General features: G+C 37.0%; 1 protein-coding gene across 3 annotated transcripts in view; it reads right to left on the reverse strand.

Annotated features, from left to right (window-relative positions):
- The window catches only part of SUPT3H (SPT3 homolog, SAGA and STAGA complex component), a 498445-nt gene that overhangs the window by 123584 nt on the left and 348817 nt on the right, over nt 1-26044 (reverse strand). For all 3 annotated transcript variants that reach the window (XM_029945224.1, XM_029945222.1, XM_029945223.1), the window contains exon 6: nt 21025-21164. In XM_029945224.1, coding sequence (XP_029801084.1) covers nt 21025-21164 — 140 coding nt within the window. The remainder of the gene's footprint in view (nt 1-21024; nt 21165-26044) is intronic.

Genomic DNA, 26044 nt, shown 5'->3' on the forward strand with positions numbered 1-26044 from the left:
TTTGCCAGCACCTGTTGGCAGCATGTTATCTACCAAATAAAAACACAGTTCAACAGGGAGAGAAAATTGAAGACTCTTAAAACAAGAGAAGCAGAGATCAGAAAGAGAAAGAAAAAGCTGATTTTACTGGTGTGTGAGCTGTAGTTCCTGAGGCCCAGCTGTATTTCTATTCTCAGATTGCTTAGAAGATGCACATCCTTACAACGTGAGAAATGCGTCTACTTGTAGAGTTAATTAGTTTTCTGAGCAACATATCACAAAAATTATGAATTAATATTTTATAAATTTAGCTTATTTGCCACCTCTAGTCTTCATATGAATCCATGATCTTTATACAGAGTCACCTCTCTAAATCTATATCTACAAAAAGAATAGCGTAACAAAAAGTATAAAAAGAATAGTGGTAACTCCTATTGAAGTATAACTCCCATGACAACTTTGCTTTATTATCCTGAAAACACTGACCCTTTCCTATCCAACCAACATTTCTTTTATTCAGCAGCACATTAATCTATATGATTAATTTACCATTAGGACATGGCCAGTAGTTTGCACATAAATTATACGAAGGCCTAAATGCAATCATCAAGTCCTTTAATCAAGAAAAAAAGATCTTCCTACATAACCTTAGAAAAAAGCAGGCGGAGGTACCGAAGTTTTATTCACTCTTGGTTTCTAAAACCAGTAGTTTACTGTTTAAAGAGAAAACAACTCGATAAAAGAATTTCTAGAGATGACAAGCAGTTCTGGATTGTTGAATCTGTGAACATGTAAAGATTCACATTTAAAACTAAGTTATAGAATACTCCAACTCATAACTGTATCTTAAAACTTTGTTTTCAATTAAAAATGCATCTTCTCAGAGAAATACTGTCTTAAATGGTGACTAATGGCTCATGTAATCTAAAAAAGCTCTTTAACCCGATGCCTCTGGATTATACTCAGTTTATGGAGGGATCCAAAGGGGCAAATTAAAGAATTTTGTCCCCTTCCCATATGGACCAATACTATGCAAAATTGTGAAAACACAAAGTTGGTGTTTGATAGATTCTCACATTATTTCTGAAATCTCAACTTCCTAGCATCTCTCTCTTGATTTTTTTTCCCCACAAGCATGCAATAGAGCAAATCACTTAATGTTCTCTACTCTTCAAATTTCTCGAAGGTTCACAACTTTTTTCTTCCTTGCTAACCAAAATTGTTTAAAGAAAGTTCCTTTCAGTTAATGGTTACGATGTAAGCAATCTGATTCACATCAATATGTAATAACTGACTGTCCTTGGCCCTTCATGTGTTTCTAAAAGTTTTGAAAGAAGACACAGTACTCTCTTATCATCTATGGTTTTGAAAATTGTGGATTTAAGATAACAATGATTCACATTTGAAAAATAAGTATGATAAATCCATTATCTTTTCATATGTGTGATTCTGCTCAGAAATTACCTGAGAAGCAAAAATAAAGCAAAATATCTTTATCAGCCCTGACATTAGGGAGGCTAGTAACTGTATACAATCAAACTCAAGGGTTTTTTTCCAGATAAACATCACTGCTTCTCTACTATTTTGTTTTTCCAGATAGTCCACACCCCCATTATTCTTCCTAACACTTTTTAAACTGTGATCCTAGGCAAGGCATCATCTCCAGGCCTCTGTCTGCAAAGGGGTCTGGATAATAATAAAACCTACTCCATGGATAGACTGTGAGATGAGATAATATACATGTTAGGGTTTAGAACAATGTCTGGGCCTGTAGTAAGTCCTATACAGGACTCTGCTATCATTACTATTATGTCTATTTCTCTGGTATATCAAACATTCTGTCAAGGAAATAACTATATGATGAGTCTTACCCCATGCCCCCAGATCAAGTATAGCAGCGAGCACCTAGTGGGGAGTCAAAGCATATTTATCAAATGAAAAAGTACTAATTTATTTTGAAGGTTGATAAATTGAGACACATAGGTTTAAGTTTCCTCGGAACTTAAAAATAGCCACTAAGAGCTTTAAATGATGGTATGCTCTGAAATTACAAATTAGAGACCATGACAGAAAATGGGCAGCGTAGCATAAAAGACAGAATAATAAAATAAGATAAAAACATATGGGCTATATCAATAAAGGTAAACAGGGTAATCTCATTAACTGAAAGAAATTAAAGAAAAAAATCTTAAGATTTGGGGCAAAACTCAAAATCCCATTATATATATATACTGTTAATAACAGTTACATCCAAACCAATTACATCAAGAAGACAGAAAGAAAAGACAGACAAAGTTAGAACAAGGATACGTATGAATCAAAACAGGAGCGCCTGTTTTCTACTGATGAAGCATTCCATCAACAATAAAGAAAAAGGCTTAAATTTTTTCTCTCCTAATTTGGGACAACTGGTTTGTATACAGCAAAAATGGTTGGAAAGTGAAGGAGATAGCTACAGAAACATCACTGCAGTGAACGACTTACTTCTAATATGCCTCTTGGTTTCTATTTGATTAATGACGAGAAAAAAATGTGGGGTGCCCCAAATGACCAGTTGGGACGTGAAAGAAATAGTAGAACGCTTATTTATATTTCTTTTTAATTAAAGAAAATGGAACATGCTTTACATGGACTGACAGTGTTACCCTTAATTGGTCCAGACGCCCCAGAGTTGCATACAGCGAACATCCTGGAGGAGGGCAGCACTCGCACATGCACAGGATGACCGTGGCACTGTCGTGAGTAGTTTGTTCAGGGAGAGGATGGTGTAGTTGGTGTCACCTCACTTGGTACAGTAATTAAAAAACGAAGACCACTGATAACAGAGTCTCTGCAACATTTTGAACTGAGATGCAGAACGCACACAGAGATCTTTTGTGTCACCCAGAGTCTCACAGGTCACCTCTGAGCAAAGTAAGTAAAAGTTACAGAACTTCAAGACAAATGAATGTTTTTTTTCTGTTTAGAGTCCAAGAGTTGTGAATTTGCTGAACTTTTCTGGTGGCCACTGGATGCTAGCAGATATTTAAAGTGAATGAACATAACTTATGTATCCCTTTAAAGGCAAAAGCACTAAAAATAGAAATGCTTTCTGAATTGTGAAACATCTATGATTTACAGATGTTTGAAAATATGCTCATTATTATTAATTTGTTTGTTAGTATCACATATATTTATAGAGCACCTACTATAGCTCTACTGTATTGTGGGCACTGTAGTGAACAAGAAGACAATGCTCTTGACCTCCTGCAGCTTACCTAGCGGGGGGAAGACAAGCAATAACCATATAAAAGATAGAGGCTGATAAACACTATGAATAAAATATAGTAGGGGAAGTGGGAGGAGAAGGATAGGATAGGAGAGGGACTCTTCTTGGCTTAGTCTGCTCAGGCTGCTGTAACAAATACCATACATCTGGTGGCTTCAGCAACAGAAATTTACTTCTCGGGGTTTTGGAGGCTGTTGAGTCCTAGATCAAGATATTAGCATGGTCAGGTTCCAGGGAGGACTTTCTTCCTGGCTTACAGACAGCTGTGTCCTCACATGGCAGAGATTTCTGGTGTCTGTTCCTTTTCTTACAAGTGCACCAGTCCCATCACAAAAGCCTTGCCTATGACCTCTTCAAGTCTGATTATCTCCCGAAGGCCCCATTTCCAAATACTGTCACATTAGAGGGCTTCTACATACGTTTTTTATGAGGGGACACAATTCAGTCCGTAGCATCTCTCTACTGTAAGGTTGGGGCAGATCTCTGTGGTGATGTGAGATGTGAGCAGAGCTCTGAGGGAGACGAGAGGGCTAGGGGACAGTACGTGACAAAGTCCGCAAGTGGCAATGCGTCTGTCCGGTTGAGAGCCACTGAGAGTGAACATCTGGAGGGAGACAGACGACTGACACGACTGACCAATATACCTGGCAACAGTGGAGGCTACTGTGACCTTGACAAGAGCCATTTCTATAGGACAGTGGGGATGAAAATGTGATTCAAGCAGGTTCTAAAGAGAATAGGAGGAGAACAAATGCAAGCTCTTTTGAGAAGTCCTACAGTAAAAGAGGGCAAAAAGTAGCTGGAAGCGTTTCTGTCTGTGTCGGGGCAGGGGCAATCACAGCACTTCTCCGTTGGCTAGAAATGAATGAAGCCTACTGGGTTGTGGTAGGAACTTGTGGAACTTCTCTCACTGCTCCCCTTTTCTCAGGGAAACAGGAAGCACATTTATCAGCTGAGCAAGGACAAGAGAAGTGCTAGAGGTCTACCCAGCCAGGAGAAGTTTAAATAGTTGTTAAGGTCAGGGGCAGAATGGATGCACTGTGGATTTTCTAAAATTGCCGGGCAGCACTAAGGCCAATTTGAGGCTCTTAGTTGTCAATCTGAAGTCATAACTAGTTAGCTTGATTGTGTTTTCCTCCAGTCATGTTCTGCTGCTGGGGAACAGGCATGATGTGGCTATAAAATAAGCAGAGAACTAGATTTACCCAGGATTGGGTTTTTTTTGCTAGGGCAGGTGTCAGTGCAAGTTCTAAGTGTGAATGAAATCTTAGTCTGAAAACAATCTATTCACATATCTAACTAAATTTCAAATTTTCCCTGATGAAGGTTCTGTGATCAAAAAGAGTTTGTAGACTAATGATAAAAAGGAAGTGAATACTATTAATAATGATGTGGTAGACACATCAAAATCTCCCTGTGCTGTCCATGGATCAGCTATAAAAGGTCATCTCATATGAAAACACCAAGTAAATTCTAATAAATTCCTAAGGCTAAAACAGTATTTCTAAATATATTTGACTGCTATGCAAAAAAGCAACTAAAACACCTAATAGGGTCACAAACAAAATATTCCGTCACTTGGAATATATATCTATACATTTTAAATATTCTTATGTAAATTAGGCCAAAAAGCAATTCAAAAGTACAATATTGAATATTGATAATTATATAAATATATCAGTACATGATCTAATGTATTAGTAAGTATTAATATTAATATATTCACAAAATAGTATTTAAGTAGATGTGATATATATATTTTGAACCTATGGACTATATGTCAGAAGCTATGCTAAGAAATTACAAATTTAGTATTTCTTGGATTAAAATTTTTTCTATTAAAAATAGCAATGAACACATTTGAGTTTTAAATAAAGCCTTTGTTCAATTATTTCCTTAGCATAGTACCTAGAAATGCAATTTCTAGGTCAAAGGGCATATGAGTTTGTTTTTTCTTTTCATGTGTTTGACAGATAGTCATGCTTTTCTCCCAAAAGCTGTATCATCTTATGTTTCCACTAATATATGGGAGAGTCAGTTTCTCCACAACCAAGTAAACACTGAAAAATTCTTGGTACAATTTAAACAAAATCCATTTTCTAGCTGAAATAAGATGAGATTTTTCTCCCTAGCTTTGGTTTGCTTTTTCTTTATGGGGGGCGGGAGGCGGGGAAGGCAGGGAAAGGAGGCGAAGGGTGGAGATGAGATTCAACATTACAGTGCATTACAAAGGATTTACACATTTTCTCATGGCTGTCTCTTGCCTCAGAGAACCCACAGTTCTTTGGGTAACTCCCCAATTTAATCAGCCAAACTACAATCATTATATTTGGAAGTACACAAGACCCACACAAGTAACTGGGATGATTTAAGAGAATACCATGAGGAGAGGTTTTTATAGAAGAATTTATGAGTTTGTGATGACTGATATCCCAAAGAAATAATATCCAGGCAACCAAGATAACTCATCACTCTTTGGTTATAATACATTAAAAAACCTTCACCGTGTATTTTTATGATTCATAGGAAAAGCTTAAGCAATATTTAATTATACAAGAAATGTACTGTATTGTCTACTTCAGAACCATATAAAGGATTATCAAAAGGAACTGCTTCAGATAATGTGGACAATTCCTCCACATTTTACTTGAGGCATTTTTGCTTTTACAGACAGTGACAACTGCCTTATTAAACCATCTTACTTTTTCTACTGATTATGAAGAACTTGTTGTAGGACAAGAAGGAAACAGCCTTCCTAGACTCAAAGAGCCTCCCCACTAAACCCAGACGGATAAGAGGAACTCCACAGAGCTACTCCCAGGGAAGAAGATTGCGTTTTTTTGTCTTCTTTTTTTCCATTTTCCCTCATCTATTTCTCTCTTCCTCCCCAACCCCCGCATCTTCCTCTCCCCTGCCAGTCTCCCCCCTCACTCAGATAACTTCCGCAGATACAGCAAAGGAATACAATAGTATTTTTTGGAGATATCTGTGGATGTGCTGGATTTTGGTAGAGTCTAATTTTAAATTATTTAAAAGCTCTGGTAGAGCTTTTATATATAAGGTATTTTTTCAAAATAAAACCAATTACCCCAGAGATTTAGAGTTTTCTTAGTGTGTTTTCACAAAAAATGGTTACTTTTGTACTTACAGCTTTTCCATATGTGAGAGCAGGTCAAAAAACCCATTATCAATGACTGTCTTCTGTTTGAGATGCAGAATAACTACAAAACCTCAATGTCCTTTCTTCAGGGACTTTTAAAAGGGCATTTAAAAGGAAGATTTAACAAACACTTCAAAATGTCCAAATTGTTAATACTTATTACTTAGTTACTTTAAAATCCTGCTTGAAACAGTTTACTACTTGGCCATATTAATCGTGGGAATATGGCTAAATATTACTCCTTGTAACCACAGTAGCAATGGCAATTATTAAACAATTATTAATTCAAAGCCCCATAGCTTATCAATATCATACATGAAGCAGATTAAACTCAAAAGTAACTTCTGTGAATGTGGTGACTTGTTGGTAACTTGTCCTGGTGTTGGAAGAACTAAGTGAAACAATGCTTCCCTGTTGTATGAAGTACAATGAGTGGAGATGCAAAATTTTCATGCCACACAAAATTCAAGAGTAACTTAAGGCACCTGCAAAATCAAACTATCTTCTAGATATAAATCAGCCAATAAGTAAAAGAATTATCCAGAAGGGGTATTTAATGGATCAGAGAACTAAGTATATGTTATTATTTGAAGATGGTAAATTATTAAATCTTACAACTGTAACAAATACATGAGAAAAAGTATGAAACATTTATTGCCAAATGTTCTGAATTGGCCAATAGGTAGAATGGACCAATAGTCACAGATGATATTGGTCCTTTTGAGACAAAATCTGCCTATTGAAAGTGGAATTGATGCTCAGCATCAGTTTGTAGACAAATTTGGGACACAGCAGAGATCAATGCTGAAGTAGTATGGTTAGAAGAACTTCCATAGCTAAAACTGGAACAGCCACTATTAGTGTTTGAACAGGTAGCTATGTGAGCAATGAAACCCATGAACAACTGGAAAGCTCCTGAAAAAGATTTGTTGGAGAACTCCTGATATGAAAAGTTCATAGGGGTTCATAACTAGTTATGATATCCTCTTTGAATCCTATGTGAATCAGAAATGACTGGTTTTATATACCTGGAAACTGCATTCTTTAAATATTTAAAAAATATTTTACTTATTTTTGAGAAAAAGAGAAAGAGTGCAAGTGGGGGAAGGGGAGAGAGAGAGGGAGACACGGACTCCAAAGCAGGCTCCAGCCTCTGAGCTGTCAGCACAGAGCCCGACATGGGGCTTGACCCCACGAACTGCAAGATCACGACCTGATCTGAAGTCAGATGCTTAACTGACTGAGCCACCCAGCTGCCCCAAAACTGCATTCTTTAAATAAAACAAAAAACATTCAAATCATCCCAAAGGATAGATTAATGATACATACATTAGCTACAAAATTATACCTATTTTAGTTACTTTATTTGGAAAATATTTATTGAAAGTTTATAATGTTTAAAGCACTGTGCTAGGTACATAAGATCTGAAAGTAAACTAAGTCCATGCTTTCAAGGACCTTATTTAGTAAGTTAATTAAGGAAATACAATGACTTATAATCTATCACCTACTATATACCTGAACTTAGATATTGCCAGATGGAGAAGGCTCAGCAAAGGGAAGAAAAGTGAACGCCTGTTTAGGGAACTATAAATCCAAGCAGCGTGTGTGTGTGTGTGTGTGTGTGTGTGTGTATGTGTGTGTGCGCGCGCGCACATGCCTGTTTGGGGAAGGAATATTAAAAAAGAAGAGGATCAAGAATGGTGAGAGATGAAGATGAAAAGGCTATTTGAGGCTAGATTATAAAAAATGTATTACTATCATGCTAAGAAGTTGAGACCCTTCTGGAGAAAATGGAGAATCTTGAATAGCAGAAGCCTGGCAAGATCTGAGCTGCCTTTTGGACCACTGCTTTATGAAAAGGATAGTTCTCAACAGACATACGAACACAATGGATTGCACTGATCACTAAATATTTATAGCCTCATATAGAATTCTTCTAAATGAGGAGCGCATTGATCTAGGAGTAAGCTTGATTGGCATGATGTCAGGAAGTGGTGGCTACATTAAGAACCGAAGTTAAGGTGGCTTCTTAGCATGGATACAACACAGGAACAGAGGGAAATTATCTATACCAAACAAGCAATGAGCTTTTAATTCCACTAAATAAACTACAGGATTAAAAAGACAAAAATCTTGCCACAGAGTACATTTATTTTCATATTTAGAATTACTAACTTGTAGAGATTAAACCAACACAGATAAATAAAAGCCAGACTATGTAACAACAATCTGCCCACCTACTGTGGGGAATGTGGGTGAAGGAGAAAGAATAGAGAAATATAATCCACAAAATATTCAGGGCAAAAATATTTTGGTTATTACAACAACCACAATTTGAGAACTATAAACATTAAATGTAAATTAGTGGTAAATCCTGTGGTGTTCTTAAATTCGGTGATATTTTAAAACTCTTCTCTGCCAAGGTGTTTTATAAACAAGTTGGTGGACTGATCTCTAAGAAAACCCTCGCAATGGATCTTTTAAAAGAGAAGGATATGATTTTAAAAAGAACAAACTGAAATTATTTGGGAAAGAAAATATTGATTGATTCCATAAAAACCTAATTGAACAGTATAATCAGATGTGTTAGTCAAATATCCATTTATGCAAGACTAAACACAGCAGCCCAGCGAGACCTGCACACATGCATTACGGCTGGTAGACACAAATGTTTGGTTTGCAGTGCTGGTGTGTATCTTTACTCTCAAAAATGGTTCTCTGTTTTAGTAAAATTGAAACTCGCTTGATGTGGGAAAGGTGGAAGTGAATGGTAATCATTGTTCTTATATTTTACTACCAAGTTCTGATTTCAAATATTCTATAACCATCAAAATCCTACAGGAGAAAACAGGCAGCAACGTCCTTGACCTCGACTGCAGCAACTTCTTACTAGAAAGGTCTCCAGAGGCAAGGGACGCAAAAGCAAAAATGAATTATTGGGACTTCATCAAGACAAAAAGCTTTTAGACAGCAAGGGAAACAACCAAAAAACTAAAAGGCAACCTACAGAATGGGAGAAGAACTTTGCAAATGACATACTGGATAGAGAGGTTGGCATCCAAAATCTATAAAGAACTTACCAAACTCAACACCTAAAAAACAACAGTTCAGTGAAGAAATAGGCAGAAGACATGAATACTCTTCCAGATGGCTAATAGACACATGAAAAGATGCTCAATACCACTTATCATCAGGGAAATAGAAATCAAAACCACAATGAGATACCACCTCACATCTACCAGAATGGCTAAAATTGACAACACAGGAAACAACAGATGTTGGCAAGGATGTGGAGAAAGGGGAACACGTTTGCGCTGCTGGTGGGAATGCAAACTGGTGCAGCCACTCTGGAGAACAGTGTGGAGGTTCCTCAAAAAATTAAAAATAGAACTACCCTATGACCCAGCAACTGTACTACTAGGTATTTATTCTAATGATACACAAAACGTTGATTTGAAGCGGCACATGCACTCACTCCAATGTTTACAACAGTGCTATCAACAATAGCTAAATTGTGAAAAGAGGCCAAATGTTCTCTGACTAATGAACAGATAAAGAGCATGTGGTGTGTCGGGGCGCCTGGGTGGCTCAGTCGGTTAAGCATCCGGCTTCGGCTCAGGTCAGATCTCACAGTTCGTGGGTTCGAGCCCCGCGTCGGGCTCTGTGCTGACAGCTAGCTCGAGCCTGGAGCCTGTTTCGGATTCTGTGTCTCCCTCTTTCTCGGACCCTCCCCTGCTCCAGCTGTCTCTCTCTGTCTCTCAAAAATAAAATAAAAAGCAATAAAAAAAAAAAAAAGAGCATGTGGTGTGGCGCGTGTGTGGGTGGGCGTGTGCGCCCACCCACACACACACAGGCAATCAAAAAAAAAAGGAAATCTTGCCACGTGCAACAACTTGGATGGAACTAGAGTGTACTGTGCTAAGCAAAATAAGAGAAAAAACAAATATCATATGATTTCACTCATATATGGAATTTAAGAAATACAACAGATGAACATAGGGGGAAGGGAAGGAAAAATAAGATAAAAACAGAGAGTGGGGCAAACCATAAGAGACTCCTAAATACAGAGACAAACTGAGGGTTGCCAAAGGAGAGATTGGGGGGGGACTAAATGAGCGATGGGCATTAAGGAGGGCACATGTTGGGATGAACACTGGGTGTCATACGTAAGTCACTGGGTTCTACTCCTGAAACCAAGACTACACTGTATGTTAACTAACTTGAATTTAAATAAATTTCAAAAAATAAAGTTTATCCCCCTCCCCAAATAAATAAAATACTCTATCCACATAATGAAAGATACTTGTAGGCATCAAATCTTAAATCTCGCTTTGGATTTGGAAAAGCACGGTTACTATGAGTATTGTTTCAATGTTGTCACCATGTATTTAGCTGCCCAGTAGCCTAGGGAAAGGGCAGCAAGAACTCTTTTAAATGTCACCTAAAGAGGATTAGTAAGAATAGGTCTGAGGGTGGAAGACAAAATGGGTATGGCACTAAAATTTTTATCATAGAGATGGTAGTCATTTGGCTAATCTTGCACTAAATTTTTTTTCCAAGTAAAGCATAACCCAAGCAATTAAACACGCTGTAATAATACAGAGCAGTTAAAAAACCCAACAAAACCCAACCATTTCTAGTTTCATACTATAATCAAAGCAGAAGTCTGATTCTACCCTTAGAACTATGGAGTTCACAGATGATTAAGAAAAAGCCTAAAAAAATCCCTTAAGAACAATCTGTCATATGTGATGAATTAAGGCTAAAATTGTAAACCTAGGTAAGTGAGGGAACGTTCTATTTTTATAAAATCTGTAACTTTTCATACCATTAATTGAAAAATATCTTCTCCAGAAGATTCCTTTCTGATGTTTAGACAAGCTTTTATGGAAATGAACATACAGATCTTTGCCATTACATAATTAGAAGATAGTTCCAGCCGTGGATACAAAATACTTTGATAAAGTCTATAAAGTCATGAATGGAAATCAATTTCAGAGCAACACATTATACCTACCTGTGGGTTCTCCTAAAGTCATGTAATCCTTAACTCCCTGTTCTGCAGTTTCTAGGCCAGAAAAAAAAATACTAAATTACAGTAATTATGCACTGTGGAGCTGGAATTACCAAAGGTTTTGGGGGAGGTATTTCTATTAATATTCCCTGAAGAATGATTTCATATTTTTCAATTATGTGATCCAAGATTACCTTCAAAAGAATACACAGACATACTAATGTGCTCTCCTGATGAATCTGTCAGAGTTTCACCCTGACATACTATCGTTTCATGTTTTAAAATGTACCCTAGTTCTATTCTGTTTTCTGCCCTCTTCAGCAAACTACACAGAAGCTAATTCTATGGTCCTGTCTGAGGCTAGTCATAAAGATTTCTTAAAGAAGTAATGTGTTTTACCTCAGAAAAAAACTGAATTTCAAATAAGATAGCAAGGGAAACAAAATACAGGGCTCCATTATGCAACCAATGATCCACCAAGAAGGTTCAAAATCCACACCAACCAGAATAAGGACCATGTATTGAGCCTGTATTCCCCTTAAGAGGGTACACATCTTCTTTGCCAGTTATTACAACAGTACTGTGGATGCAGAAACTATATTTTGTCTTTTGTACAGTCACAACCTCAGAGGGTAGGAGAGTGACTGACAGAAGAGTCTCAATGAATAAATGCTGAATGAGTTGAAGAGTGGGAGAAAGGATGGATGATTTGCTTGAATCCAAAGAAAACGATTTCTCCTCATTCTCCATGTTATCTCTTAAGGAAAACTTCCTAGAGATCCAGGCAGAGTCGAGGTTGTAATACATTACTTGGTCAATTCTGACTGTAATAATAGATCCTCTACCCTTATGGACCTTTGAAGCTACCTTTCCAGCACTCATTCCCTCTTCCTAAAGCTCCAGCAATCAATGCCTTTGTGAGGGGCTGAGTGCACCTTCAGCTTTAGGGATGGAGCAAATGACTTAGGCTAAGTCAATCAGAATAAGTTATCCTCCTGGCTACTATGGGTGGTAGGTGTTTCAGAAGATTTTGTGATATAAGCATTTTCAGAGTCAATCTTGGACAAAAACATTCTATCATGGCCTGGGGCTACTATGGCATTAGTGCCCCTAGGAGGTTAGTCAGCTCAAAGATGAGATGAAAAAAAAACCTAGCAAAGGTAGGAAGGAAAGAATTACAGGGAAATGGAGCTACGAATCCAGTGACATATTGTGAATCCCGATAGCAAACCTTGCTTGAGGCCAAATCTACCTCTGGTTGTTTACCTGAACAATTTCCCTAATTATTTAATAATTGTTCACTTCAATTTGAAATGGGGTTTCTGTTCATTGAAATCATGCAACAATGTTAACTATTTTAAACTTCTTAGATCATTATTATAGCTCTGAATATAGTCTGTGTGACACTATGTCTTGGTGAATGCTCCTGTTCCTCATATAATATGAGCCTTCTTCATTTGCTCACAAAGCCGATCCTACAGTACCACGTATAAACTAAATTCTTCTAATGGGAAAAAAATTGAAAAGGTAAACTGCAGAATAAAGGACATCAGTTGAGGATTAAGAGGAACACAAGCGATAAATATGTCAAATCAAACGGCATAAACCTACAGACTCAATTTACTTACATCTCCGAGCTTGGTGATGACAGCCACTGTTAGCATGCTGGTATAGATCCTTCTAGTCTTAATTTCTATGTGTGAGGAAATATACACATTCGCTGACCACTGGGTATTCAGGGTTCTCCTTCCCAGTTCTACCACCACTATTATAACTGACATTGTGATGAGCAGCCTTGGGCATAAGAATGTGCATATGTTCAAAATGTCTGATTATATCTTAAAGAGAAATTACCAAATATGTGTTTACTGGGCTGAAGCATATAAATGTTTCTAATTTATATTTTTAAAAAGTTTCTGGTTTCTATCAAACTTCATTTCCACCAACAGTTAATCTGTACCCAATTATACCTTACTCTTAACCATTTTATAAGCAAAAACGGCACTGGTTCATTGCAAGTAAGCAGGTATTTTGCATGTTTATTATTTTTATTTCTCTTTCAGTGATTTGTCTAGTATTATCCTTTGCCAATTTTTCTATGGAAATGTTTTCTTACCGACTACAAGATCTGTATAAATAAATGATATTAGTATATTATCACATTTTTACAGTAGTTTGTCTTTCAATTTTGTCTTTCTTTTTCTGACATAGACAAGTTATATGATTTTTAGATCATTAAATTTAACAGTCATTTCCTTTGTGGTTTTTTTGTCTCCAAACTGTGCTTTCCTTTCACAAGACTTTAATAGATTCAGTTTCCACTACTGAAAAATTCACAATATATATTTGTATACAAAAGCCTCTTAAAGGTTTTAAAAGAAACCTCTTAAATTTCTTAATTTAGGATTTCACAAATTTATATGCAAATAGACCACTTCTCCATCTCCACTTCCAACAGTGCACTTGTTAACAGCCAAAGTAGTTCTTGAAAAGCTTGTTTAGAAATCAGAAGCCTAGAGAGTCCTTCCACAAGCTGACATTTACCTGTATGCATTTGTTCTTTAAAAATGGCTTTACTTTCCATAACCAGTTCTTTAATCTGCCTACATTTATTCTGGGGCCAGTCTAAGGTTAGGCACTATATGTGTTTTCCTTTCCAAATGTTATCCAACTGTTTGGCACCTTTCTCTCATTGATTTCTAAACCCACCTTTATTGTGACCAAAGTCTTCTCTACACTTATTTCATGGACAGTATTCTCTTCATTGGTATGCTTATTGGGTTTTACACCAGTGTCACTATTTTGACGAGAATAGTTTTGTGACATGTATCTGGTAGGATAAACTGAATTCTGCCCTCTATTCTTTAATAAAAATTTCTTTGCTACTCTAATCTTTCTTATCACTCAATTCCTCTAATATCATTTGATAGTATACAAAAATTTTCTGGACTTTTGTTAAAATTTCATTAAGTAATAAATTAACAAATTAATTTAGGAACAATTAGTACATTTATAATACCCTATCTTTATATCCAGGAACATAGTATTTCTTCACTTATACTCTCCTATCTTAGTACATTATTAAATATTACTTTCATATTTCTCTTACATTTCTTGTTAATATGAAGTTGGCTCCAAATAAACTTCTCCTTTGTATCATTTTAACTGAGATTGTTTCTAATTTTTATTAACTATTATGAAATATTGGGGAAACTACTGGTTTTTAAAGTATCTATATGATTTAATGAAGATTTTGATTGGTTCTAGTAATTTTTTAACTATTTATTTATTTTGAAGGAAAGAGCGAGAGAGCGAGAGAGCGAGAGAGAGAGAGGAAGAGTGCAAGTAGAGGGAGACAGAGTGCAAGAGGAGGGACAGAGAGAGAGGGAGACACAATTCAAAGCAGGCTCCAGGCTCCGAGCTGTCAGCACAGAGCCTGATGCGGGCTTGAACTCAAAAGCTATGAGATCATGACCTGAGCTGAAGTTACTAAGCTACCCAGGCACCCCTAGATTGATCCTCAAGGATTACCTAATAAAAATTATATTATCTGTACATATTGATGATTTTTGTCCCCTACCAATAGCGAGGTCTTTATTGCACTGGCTAATGCTCCCTGAACTCTGGCAAATAAACTGATAACATGGGCATTCTAGAATTTAATGGAACTCTGTTAATATTTTTCAAACTATAATGATGTCTGTTTACTAGAGTGGGATATTCTTTATCATGAATATGGAGGTAACTTTTATATTTCCAGTTCACTGAGAATTTCTAAAAAGAATAGGAAGTGAATTTTATTATTTTTCTCATCTCCTAAAATAATTATATGGTTATTCTCCTCTGACCTAGTTTTTGGGTATTTAACACTAATATATTTCCTAATATTCAAGCATGCTTGAAACTCATGAAAAAAACCCTATTTGGTCACAGTACATTCCTCATTATACTATGTTGCCAAATTAAAATTGCTAATATTTTAAGATTCCTGCATTCATATTCATAAATGAGATTACAGTATGATACTCTGTAAAGTTTAATAAGGTTTCCTTACTTTCTTTACTCTGAGAGAGTTTATATAGCATGACAATGAGTTGTTTTATGAACGTTTGAAAGAGCACTATAAATCATTTTGGATTCAGAATCTGCTGAGGACAGAATTCTTTGCAAATATTTAGCATTTCTTCCAAGGTTCCTGGTCTATTCCAGTTTTCTACTATCTGTTGAGTAAAATTAATCATTTACATTTTCATAAGAAGATACTCATTCCATCAGGTTTTACAAATGTGAGTGCAGAACTACATGCAAACTGGCTGTTCCAGTCTATGGCTAGGTCCCTGCTCCTGGCTAATTTTTATTAGCTGTCTTTTCTTTCCATTTTTCTTATTTAGACTTGCCATAGATTCATTCCACCATTTGTTCTTATTTTTGCAAAGAGTTCCTTAAATTGGTAGATTCAATAATATGTTTTCTTTTTTATTTAAAAATTTTAAATGTTTACTTATTTTTGAGAGAGAGAGACAGAGACAGAGACAGAGAAAGAGAGAGAGAGAGAGAGAGAGAGAGAATGAACAAACATGGGAAGGGCAGAAAAAAAGGAGACACAGAATCTAAAGCAGGCTCCAGGCTCTGAGCTGTCAGCAGAGAGCCCAACGTGGGGCTCGAACTCACCAACCATGAGATCATGACCTGAGCTGGAGTTGGATGCTTATCCAACTGAGCCATTTAGGGGCCCTCTAATTAATTGTTTTCTAACTTTATGCATTTATTTTTTATTTTCATTTTTTCTTTTTGGCATGAAATTTCTAATTCTAGGTGAATCTTTAGTTTCTTTTACTTTTTTCCAATTTAATAAAGGCTTAAAATCTAAAAAGTTGCCTCTACTTTAAATAAGATTTTGTCTAAATTTTGTAAATTTTACATAGACTATTCTCACTGCTGTTAATTCAAACAGTTGATGGTAATACATTTTAATTTGTTGCTGGTCTATTAGTTGCTTCTATTAGTTGTTTTTTCTTTTTAAATTTTCAATCAATTAGGGTTTTGTTCATTTAATGCCTGTTATTCCTTTCAGGTTTACTTTTTCTGCTCTGGCAAGGTAATGTGCTCTATATATTTGTATATTTTTGAAATCTGTTGACTGAGTGTGTATCTGTGTATGAAAGAAATACTCCTCATGAGAAGTTGAATAGTGATGTTTTGTACTGACTTCCAATTAAAAAATGATGAGGCCCCTCTTTTACCGATGATATAAAGATATATGCTATAACATCAAAGTTCTTCTGAGTGAGGAAAATGTGTGGAGGGAGGGGGGCTAGATCCCCACCAGAATACCACGGTATCCTCGGAGTTACCTGGGTAGGATTTTAAAACTGCTGCTCATTTATAAAATTCTTCATTTGCATCTATTAGATAAACTTAAATTTTTACAAATAAAAAAATTTCCCCCAAGTCAATCTGTTAAGTACCAAGAACAGTGTGTTCCAGAGTCAACAAATGCATTTCTCTAACTTTTCTCCCTGCATTACTACAATCTCTTACTTTGTGTATTTCAATTCTCTGGGATTTGATGATTAACATTTTGTATTTACTATCTTCACCACAGGCAGGATCATTTGGTAACATAAAATTACTGACATCGTTCCTTTTTAAAGCTTTTCCCCTCGAATCCTCTTTTCTCTGAACGAATATTGCTACCACTAGCATTTGCATTTGCATTTGTCTGATTTATCTGATTGTCTTTTTTACCTTAAAAAATCTACTAAAATTGTATTTCTATTCGTACAGCACACATGCACACAGGCATAATAGTATGTATGTAAATGTAGATGCATATCTGTATATATCATGTATGTATATACATATAAACTCTATCTTTCCAGTATGTGAATTCTATACTTCTTAATCTCATATACATTTAAACTTTTTTCTGGGTTTCATTTTTAAACTCAACTGTTTAATTCTTTTTTCTCAAATTTATAAACCTTTATCTCATTAGGGTTATTAGCCTTTTTCCTTTTATGATAAATCTTATCTAAGATTTTTTTTGAACTATCTTACCTTAAAAAAAGGCATCTTCTTTTACATTCTATTATAATTAAAAAATGGTAACAACAGAAAAATAGAAAAAGGAAAGAGCAGAAAGAACATACTTAAAACCAGAAGATGGAGAACGTCATTAGCAATCCACCTGTCAGCTTCTTCGGTGTGTTTCCCAGTATCCTCAGTTCCACCAACAGTTAACACGGGGACTCAACCTTCCCAGGAATCCTAACCTCGTATTACTTGGGGCAAAACTGAATGGTGAACCTGACTTCTAGATCATTCAGATTTTATGAGAAACGTGTTTTATAATCTATGGCCAATGACTTTAGGTTAATGCAGATGGCCACCTGGAATGTTATTCAATCATAAGTCAATTAAAAACATTTTTAAGTGACCTTAAATTTTATGTATCCCATTGTGCTTTCTTTTTGTTGTTGTTGTTTTAAAATGTTTTTTATTTATTTTTGAGAGACAGAGAGAGACAGTGTGAGCAGGGGAGAGTCAGAGAGAGAGGGAGATACAGAATCTGAAGCAGGCTCCAGTCTCTGAGCTAGCTGTCAGCATAGAGCCTGAAGCGGGGCTCGAACCCACGAACATGAGATCATGACCTGAGCCGAAGCCTGCCGTTTAAGGGACTGAGCCACTCAGGCGCCCCGCCCCCGTCGTGGTTTCTTTCTGGATTCCAGTATCAGGCCTCTGGGGTTTCGGCTCTGTAATTTGCTTTTAAAAAGCTGTTCTCTCTGATGGCCTAAGCTTTACTTACTTGTTTACTTTTTATCAATTTAAGGATTAGTCAGGAGGTAGAGTTCATCCCATTTTTTAAGTAGTCATTGTTTACATCCCCTTCACAAACCTAGTAGTTTATTAAACCAGATAGTTCACTTGACTGACGATAAACTTGAGCTTCTCAGGTTCCTTCAGAGTAGAGTGAGTCACTGGATCTTAGGCAAGGCTCTTCTGTGAGTGACCGCAGTCACTGTTAACAAAACCCAAAGCTATCTGGAACATTTTGTGATACCCTCTTGGCCTTTGGTTGACACAGACACATTTCGTTGATCAGAACGTTAGAAACAGGATTAACAGTAAAACACACCTGCTGTCATTCTGGGGTGGGGGTTAAGTGGAGGTGAGAAAAGGGTGAGCATTTATTTGCACTCTTAGGCTTACCAAATCCCTGCTTCTCTTTCCTAGTTTCTCAAAAGCAATTGTGAACATTACTTAATTTTTATTTGATAATTTGGAAGAATCTTAAGATAACGGATCATAGAGATCTACTATATCTCATCCCAAGTGTTAAAAATTTGGTGCTGGGGGAAAACGAAATAGGGTAAGAGTTAGTGAACTATCATGATGAAGGACTAGCAAGTAGAAATCAAAGTAAAAATCTAGATTTTTTTTAATATTTCAAGTCATATAATATTCAATAATGATGAAGTACATTAGGAATGAAACACAAAGCCAGGCACACATAGAGTCACCTAAAACAACAGGAAAGGACTCAGCTTTTTGTACGTCTGCTCAATGTTTTGAGAAACAGCTAGGATCCCAAGGGAATTTTTATGCCTCTAAATTTTTTTCTCCTTTAAATTACATTTAAATGAAAAAGAAAAAGAAAGGAAGCAAAACAATAATAAGCTTTGTTGGTAGGTCTATACCATTTTCATACATTCTTGGGAAGAAGGTAGCAAACAAAATTTCTGCAACAGTAAGTGATGCTTAGAGAAAAATGAAATCACTGAGTGATGCCAGGACTGATTACTCCGCTGCACTTGAAAAGCAGAGAGTCCTGTGAGCCCAAAGCGGTTTCATATGGACTGCCGCACTTGCGGTTTGTGCTTGAAACTATAACCTGTTAAATTAGAAGCAGGCGAGGCCTATGCTCTTAATGGTTCCACTTTCTACTGTCTACACTTATGTCTCTAAGTTCAGCATTTTTTAGGCAGTTAAACTCTGTTATTTGGATGAGTAGAATCTCAAAACTGCTCTTTGTTATGTTGGTTAAAAAAAGATTTTAGTTACGATGCACAGCTTACGGAAAAGACTGCCAATCTGATGCTTAACACATCATTGCGACTATTTTGATCAACGATCGATATTTTATTATCCTGGTTCCCACTACGTCATGTGTAAGTGCAGAAAAGAGGAAGAGAAACTGCATAAGTTCCCAAGCTTTTCCTCCCCTGTCTTTCCAGATATTTTATGGACTTTAACTTACACCTTACTGACTCATCATTTTCCAGGCCCACAGGAGCCTGCTATTCTGAGCTTAGTGTTCCAACGGGCTCGGTTCTCCTCTTCTCCTTGATCGTGGGATGTCCTTCCAGGCAGTGGGCTTGGTTGACAGAGATCTTCCCAGCAAAACTGAAAAGCTAATGGTTCTATCTCATTAATGTTTCATGTAGAGTCCTTCCTTAATGAATCTTTCTTAATGCCCATTAGTAAAACATAAAAAATGTTTTTTTAAAAAAGGATAGACAACATTTGCTCTCTGTATAATGCATCGTAAGTGAAACCATGCCACTAAACAATCATATCCTGTTTAGGCCATAATGACATCAGAAATATATGTTTATCATCTGCTTTGGACAAGTTAGCATGATTTTGGCTCCCGGCGAAGTCGAACGAAAACCATTTGCAGTTGCCCCAAACCAAGATAACCACACATTTCTAAGGTAATTGATACCTAAAAAGAACATTGCCTTTAGATCGCAGTTCATGATCTAAGCATACTAATTCTTTAAAGAAGGTTGTTAAAGTTTACAAAGCATGTATGTCTATTGGACTTCCTCCAAAATTTGACATGAAATAATTATATTTTTAGCATGCATAGAGATTATGATAAAGTAGGCACTTTGCATGATCTTTCGGAGTTCTGGACTACCTCTCTTGTCCAATTTAAAGAGGAAGGGAAAATGGAGATTTTTCTTTTTACAGGTGGCAGTATAATAATAGGAAGATTAAGAATAATGCTTTGTATTTTGGAAGCCACTCAAATGAAATCAGTCATTTTTATTTTCAAAATATTTAAGGAAACAATAATTTTATGAATAGATAGCTCAGGCAAATAGAAGGCAAATAATTTTTGTGTCTATTGTGAAAACATATCAAGGGAATCCAAACACATGTCACTAACTTTGTGGGACAGTGATGTAAAGCACGTAATTGCCCTGAATATTACCTCAGCCTTTGAGTCCATTCACAGCCTGTGGATATGTTCTGGAAAACAGCTTTTCCGCTATATGCCAACGCAAAAATGGGAGAAATTACCTTTGCCCACAACGATAACTGGGTGATTTGGGATAAAAAACAAACTTCGGATAAAATGGTAACAGTAAAAGTAAGACTTGGAAAGAAGGTTAGGGAAATCGACTCCTATTCAAAGGAGGAAACAGAGAAACAGAGCACTGAAGTTGTCTCCCAAAGTCATGTCCGAAGGCTGTACAATGCTGCCTTCAGACATGCAGACAACAATCAAAGAACAGAAGAAGAGAATCAAATAGCATAAGAACTGCAATGGCTATTCTATTACTGAAAAAAGGGAAGACTGTACTGTACCTCCATTCTTTCTTGTTTAACTTCATCAACTTCATCATCTTCAAACATTGCCAAGAGTTCGCCTGTTTGGTCAATAGAGTTGAGAAAGTCTTGGGCAATTTTTTGTCTTTTGTTTGTATTACTGCTGCCACTCAATTTGTCTTCATGAACATAAAAGAAGGAAAAAATATGTTTAATAGGTTAACACCAACACCAATCACTACATATACTGAATATTGCATATAAAATTCAGAATTAGAATTCTCTCAAATAATCTTTAAAGGAAGAATCTTTGGGCTCAGGTAAGTATCCGACTCTTGATTTTGGTTCAGGTCATGACCTCACAGTTCATGAGATCTAGCTCTGTGTCAGACTCTGCAAAGACTGCATAGAGCCTGCTTGGTTCCCCAAATAACCTGATTAAAAATGGGTAGAGGACCTAAATATTTTTCAAATAAGATGTACAGATGGCCAACAGACACATGAAAAGATGCTCAACATCACTAATCATCAGGAAAGTACAAATCAAAACTACAGTGAGATATTGCCTTTCTCCTGTGAGAATGGCTAGAATAAAAAAGGCAAGAAATACCAAGTGTTGGTGAAGATGTGGGGGGAGAAAAACCCAACGCTGTGAACCTTTGGTGGAAATGTAAATCGGTGCAGCCACTGTGGAAAATTGTATGGAGGTTCCTCAAAAAATGGACAGTAGAATTACCATATGATCCAGTAATTCTACTACTGGGCATTTACCCAAAGAAAAACACTAATTCAAAAAGATAAATGCACCCATATGTTTATTGCAGCATTATTTACAATAGCCAAACTTATAGAATCAACCTAACTGTGCATCAATAGATGAATGGATAAAGAACATGTACACACACACACACACACACACACACACACACACACACAATGGAATACTAATCAGCCATCCACACAAAAGATAAGATTTACAACAAAATGCACGGAGGGTATAAAGATAACTGAAGTGCTTCAGAAAGAGAATGACAAGTATCATATGATTTCACTCATATGTAGAATTTAAGAAGAAAAAAAGACAAACATAAAATCAGACTCTTAAAAACAAACAATGGACAACTGGTTGCCAAGGGGAGGCAGAGTGAAGAAAACGGGTAAAATACATCAAGAGGAATAAGAGGTATAAGCTTCTAGTTACAAAATAAGTAAGTCATGGAGATGGAAACTATAGCATAGGGAATATAGAAAAACAAGGTATTAGTTCTTAGTTTTCTTTTCTTGTGATATCTTTGTCTGGTTTTCATATCAGAGTAACACTGGCCTTGAAGAATAAGCTGGAAAAGGATTGGTGTTAATTGTTCTTTAAACATTTGGTATAATTAATCATGAAGCCTTTTAGGTCTGGGTTTTTCCTTGGGAAAGTTAAAATTACTAATTCAAAGAATTTACTTGTCATAGGTCTACCCAGATTTTCTATTTGACTCAGTTTCAGTAGCTTGTGTTTTTATAGGACAGAAAGTAGATATTTATAGAATGTGTTATATGACTCACTGTATTTACCATTTCTGCTTCTTCTCATTTCTTTCTATCATTTGAGAAGCCATCTTTGCCACTCCTTACTTCAGTACAACCTTGGTACCACCCACCTCACTTATGTTGTTACTGTCAAATATATTATATACCTATATGTTATCGACTTGACATTACAATTATATACGTTGTTTTATACATTGTTTTTTAAATCCATTAAGAAAGAAAAAATACGCAATTATATGGTCTCATATTTACCTACATAACTACCTTTATAGGTATTTTTGTGTATGTGTGTGTGTGTGTGTGTGTGTGTATGTGCACATGTGTGCGTATTTAAATTATTGTCTGGTGCCACTTGTTTGAGTCTGAAGAACTTACTTTGTCATTTTTACATGAATTTGCTACCAAGAAATTCACCTAGTTTTTGCTTATCTAAGAATATACATACTTTTGCCTTCACTTTTGATATGTTTCCTGGTTAACAGTTTTTTCTTTCAGCCCTTTGAATATGTCATCCCATTGCTATCTGACCTATATTATGTGGGTTTGTGTGTGTGTGTGTGTGTGTGTGTGTGTGTGTGTGTGTGTGTGTGTTTAACCTATATTTTTAATGAGAAGTCAGGTGTTAATACTGCTGCTGTGATAAAGTACTTTTCTCTTGTGGCTTTTGTACCTTTTCTCTGTCTTGGTCTCTCAGCGTTTCTAGAAGAATATGTCTGAATGTGGCTCTCTATGTGATTAATCTAATTGGAGCTTGGTAAGCTGCGAGGGTGTATAGATTAATAAGGGGGAGGGGGAGGCAGGGAAGGGGGTGATGGTCGTGGTGGGGGGCACTTGTGGGGAGAAGCACTGGGTGTTATATGGAAACCAATTTGACAATAAACTATTATAAATTAAAAAAATAATTTTTATTAAAGTTGAGAAGCTCCAATCATTATCTACTTGAAGACTTTTTTTCTGCTCTTTTATATCTTTTCCTTTCCTTCTGGTAGTCCTATTATGTATGTGTTGGCTCATTTCATGATGCCTAAGATTTCAGAAAGCTCTATAAATCTTCATTCTTTTCTCCCTTTGTTTTTCAGACTGCATAATCTTTAACAATCTGTCTTCAAGTTCACTGATTCTTTCTTCTCAGTTCAAAGCTACTATTGAGCCTCTTTACTGAATTTTTCATCTTAGTCATTGTGCTTTTCAATTCCAGAATCTGCATTTGTTTCTTTTATATAACTTGTCTCTTTAATCTTTTTTAAAAAAGTTTTTATTTAAATTCCAATTAGTTAACATTCAGTATAAGTTTCAGCTGTACAGTACAGTGATTCAGCACTTCCATTTATTACCCAATGCTCATCACAAGTGCTCTCCTTAATTTCTGCCTCTTAATTGATATTTTCTAGTTTATGAGACACTGTAATCCTATCTTCCTTTTGTTCCTCAAAAATGGTTTCCTTTAGTTCTTTGAGCATGTTTATGGTGGCTACTTTGAAGGTTTTGTGTGCTCAGTCCCACATCTGCATGCCCTCAAAAGCGGTCTGTGTTGTCTGCTTTTTGTTCCCCTTTTTGTGGATGACATACCCAGTTTTTTGCACGCCAAGTGTTCTGCTGTGATTGTTACTCAAAATGGACATTTTATATTATAGCCACTTGTAGATAATAATTCCCTCCTCCTCCATAGGACTTGTTGTCATTATTTGCTTGTTTAGTGATCTCAATACACTGGTTCAATAAAAATCTTCTTCCCTCACAGCACGTGGCCTCAGTTGTTGTTCCTCAGAGGGCACAGCTGAGCATACAGTTGGTCTTCTCGATCAGCGGGGTGACCGTGGTTTTACTCCGGTTCTCTCTGCCTCTCACTTTCCCAGCTCTCTTCATTAAGTTTCTGGTGGGTTTGACTCTACAGGTATCCCATGCCACTGTTAGCGTCCACTAACTTCTGGCTGATGGCTTTACTGTTTTTGATTAAATACTTTTGGGCATAAAATGTTCCACAGATGGACTTGAATCATATCAGGTCCCTCCGCAGAGTCAAGATATTGCTAGCCTTTACATTTTGCTCTGATCCCAGAAGAGTCCTCTTGGCTGCTTATTCCCTTTGTTTCCTGTTAAACCTTTAGCTGATGCACCATTTTGTTATTCCCAGTATCACAGCGCTTCCTGCCTCCTCTTAACTGCTCACCATCAGGATTTCCGCTGTTCCCTACACCACAATCAGATATGAACTTCCACCTGCTCTGTTGTAAAACATCAGTCCCTGTAGGGAAAGCTGCAGAGCTCTCTGTTATCAAAGCCTACTTTTCCCTCTGGGCTGAACCTCTGTATCTCCATATTGGAGCTGGGGGTGGAAGCAGCAATCAGCTTTTCTTAGAAAGACTCCTAAATCTATGAGTGAAGATCTGGGTAGGGATGGTAGCCCACTGTCTTGCCCCTTCTGGTGTGGAGCTTTACCTCCCCTGAGCAAGCTAGGGTAGGGCAATCAGATCCTAATATTCTTAGCCTGCCATGTCTGGGGTAGACTTTCCCTATGGACAGAGAATGAGTGGAAGTTCGAGTCCATTCAGCTATTCCTGCATGGAGCAGAGCTTCTGCAACATGGAGCCAGAGAAGATGTGAGATGCTGAACCTCCTGGGGGGAAACTGTTGCCTCAGACTTGCAGCTGGAGAATCAAGGGTCCAGTGTTCCTTGGAAACACTTGCCGATTAGTGAGGCTTCTACCATATTGAACTAAGGTGGCAGGAAAAGAGAAGAGGGGTAATGGGGGCAGGTCCTGGCTCAAATCAAACAGACTCTTACTATTCCTCTTTTTTTTTTTTAATGTTTGTTTTTGAGAGAGAGAGAGAGTTAGAGAGCGAGCAAGCGAGCAGGGGAGGGGCAGAGAGAGAGGGAGACAGAATCTGAAGCAGGGTCCAGGCTCTGAGCTGTCAGCCTTGAGCCCAACCTGGGGCTGGAACTCATGGACCAAAAGATCATGATATGAGCCAAAGTTGGACACTTAACCGACTGAGCCACTCAGGAGCCCCAGACTCTCACTGTTCTTAATGAGACTTGGATTTTTTAAAACATGTGCTTTTCCATTTGTTGTATACCCTTAGAACAATTTCTAGAGACTTTAAGCCATTACTTTTTTTAAAGTTTAGTTTTGTACATGCACGCGCGCGCACACACACACACACACACACACACACACACATACAAAGAGAGCATGAATGGGGGAAAAGGGCAGGGGTGGTAGAGAGAGAGAGAATCCTTTTTTAAGAACATTTAAAAAATATTTTTTATTTATTTTTGAGAGACACAGAGAGACAGTGTGAGCAGGGGAGGGTCAGAGAGAGAGAGAGAAGGATACAGAATCTGAAGCAGGCTCCAGGCTCTGAGCTAGCTGTCAGCACAGAGCCCGACACGGGGCTTGAATCCACGAACCGTAAGATCATGACCTGAGCTGAAGTCGCACGCCTAACTGACTGAGCCACCCAGGCACCCCGAGAGAGAGAGAGAGAGAGAGAGAGAGAGAGAGAGAGAGAGAGAGAG

Source organism: Suricata suricatta, chromosome 7 (assembly GCF_006229205.1).
Source record: "Suricata suricatta isolate VVHF042 chromosome 7, meerkat_22Aug2017_6uvM2_HiC, whole genome shotgun sequence".
Classification (NCBI taxonomy): domain Eukaryota; kingdom Metazoa; phylum Chordata; class Mammalia; order Carnivora; family Herpestidae; genus Suricata; species Suricata suricatta.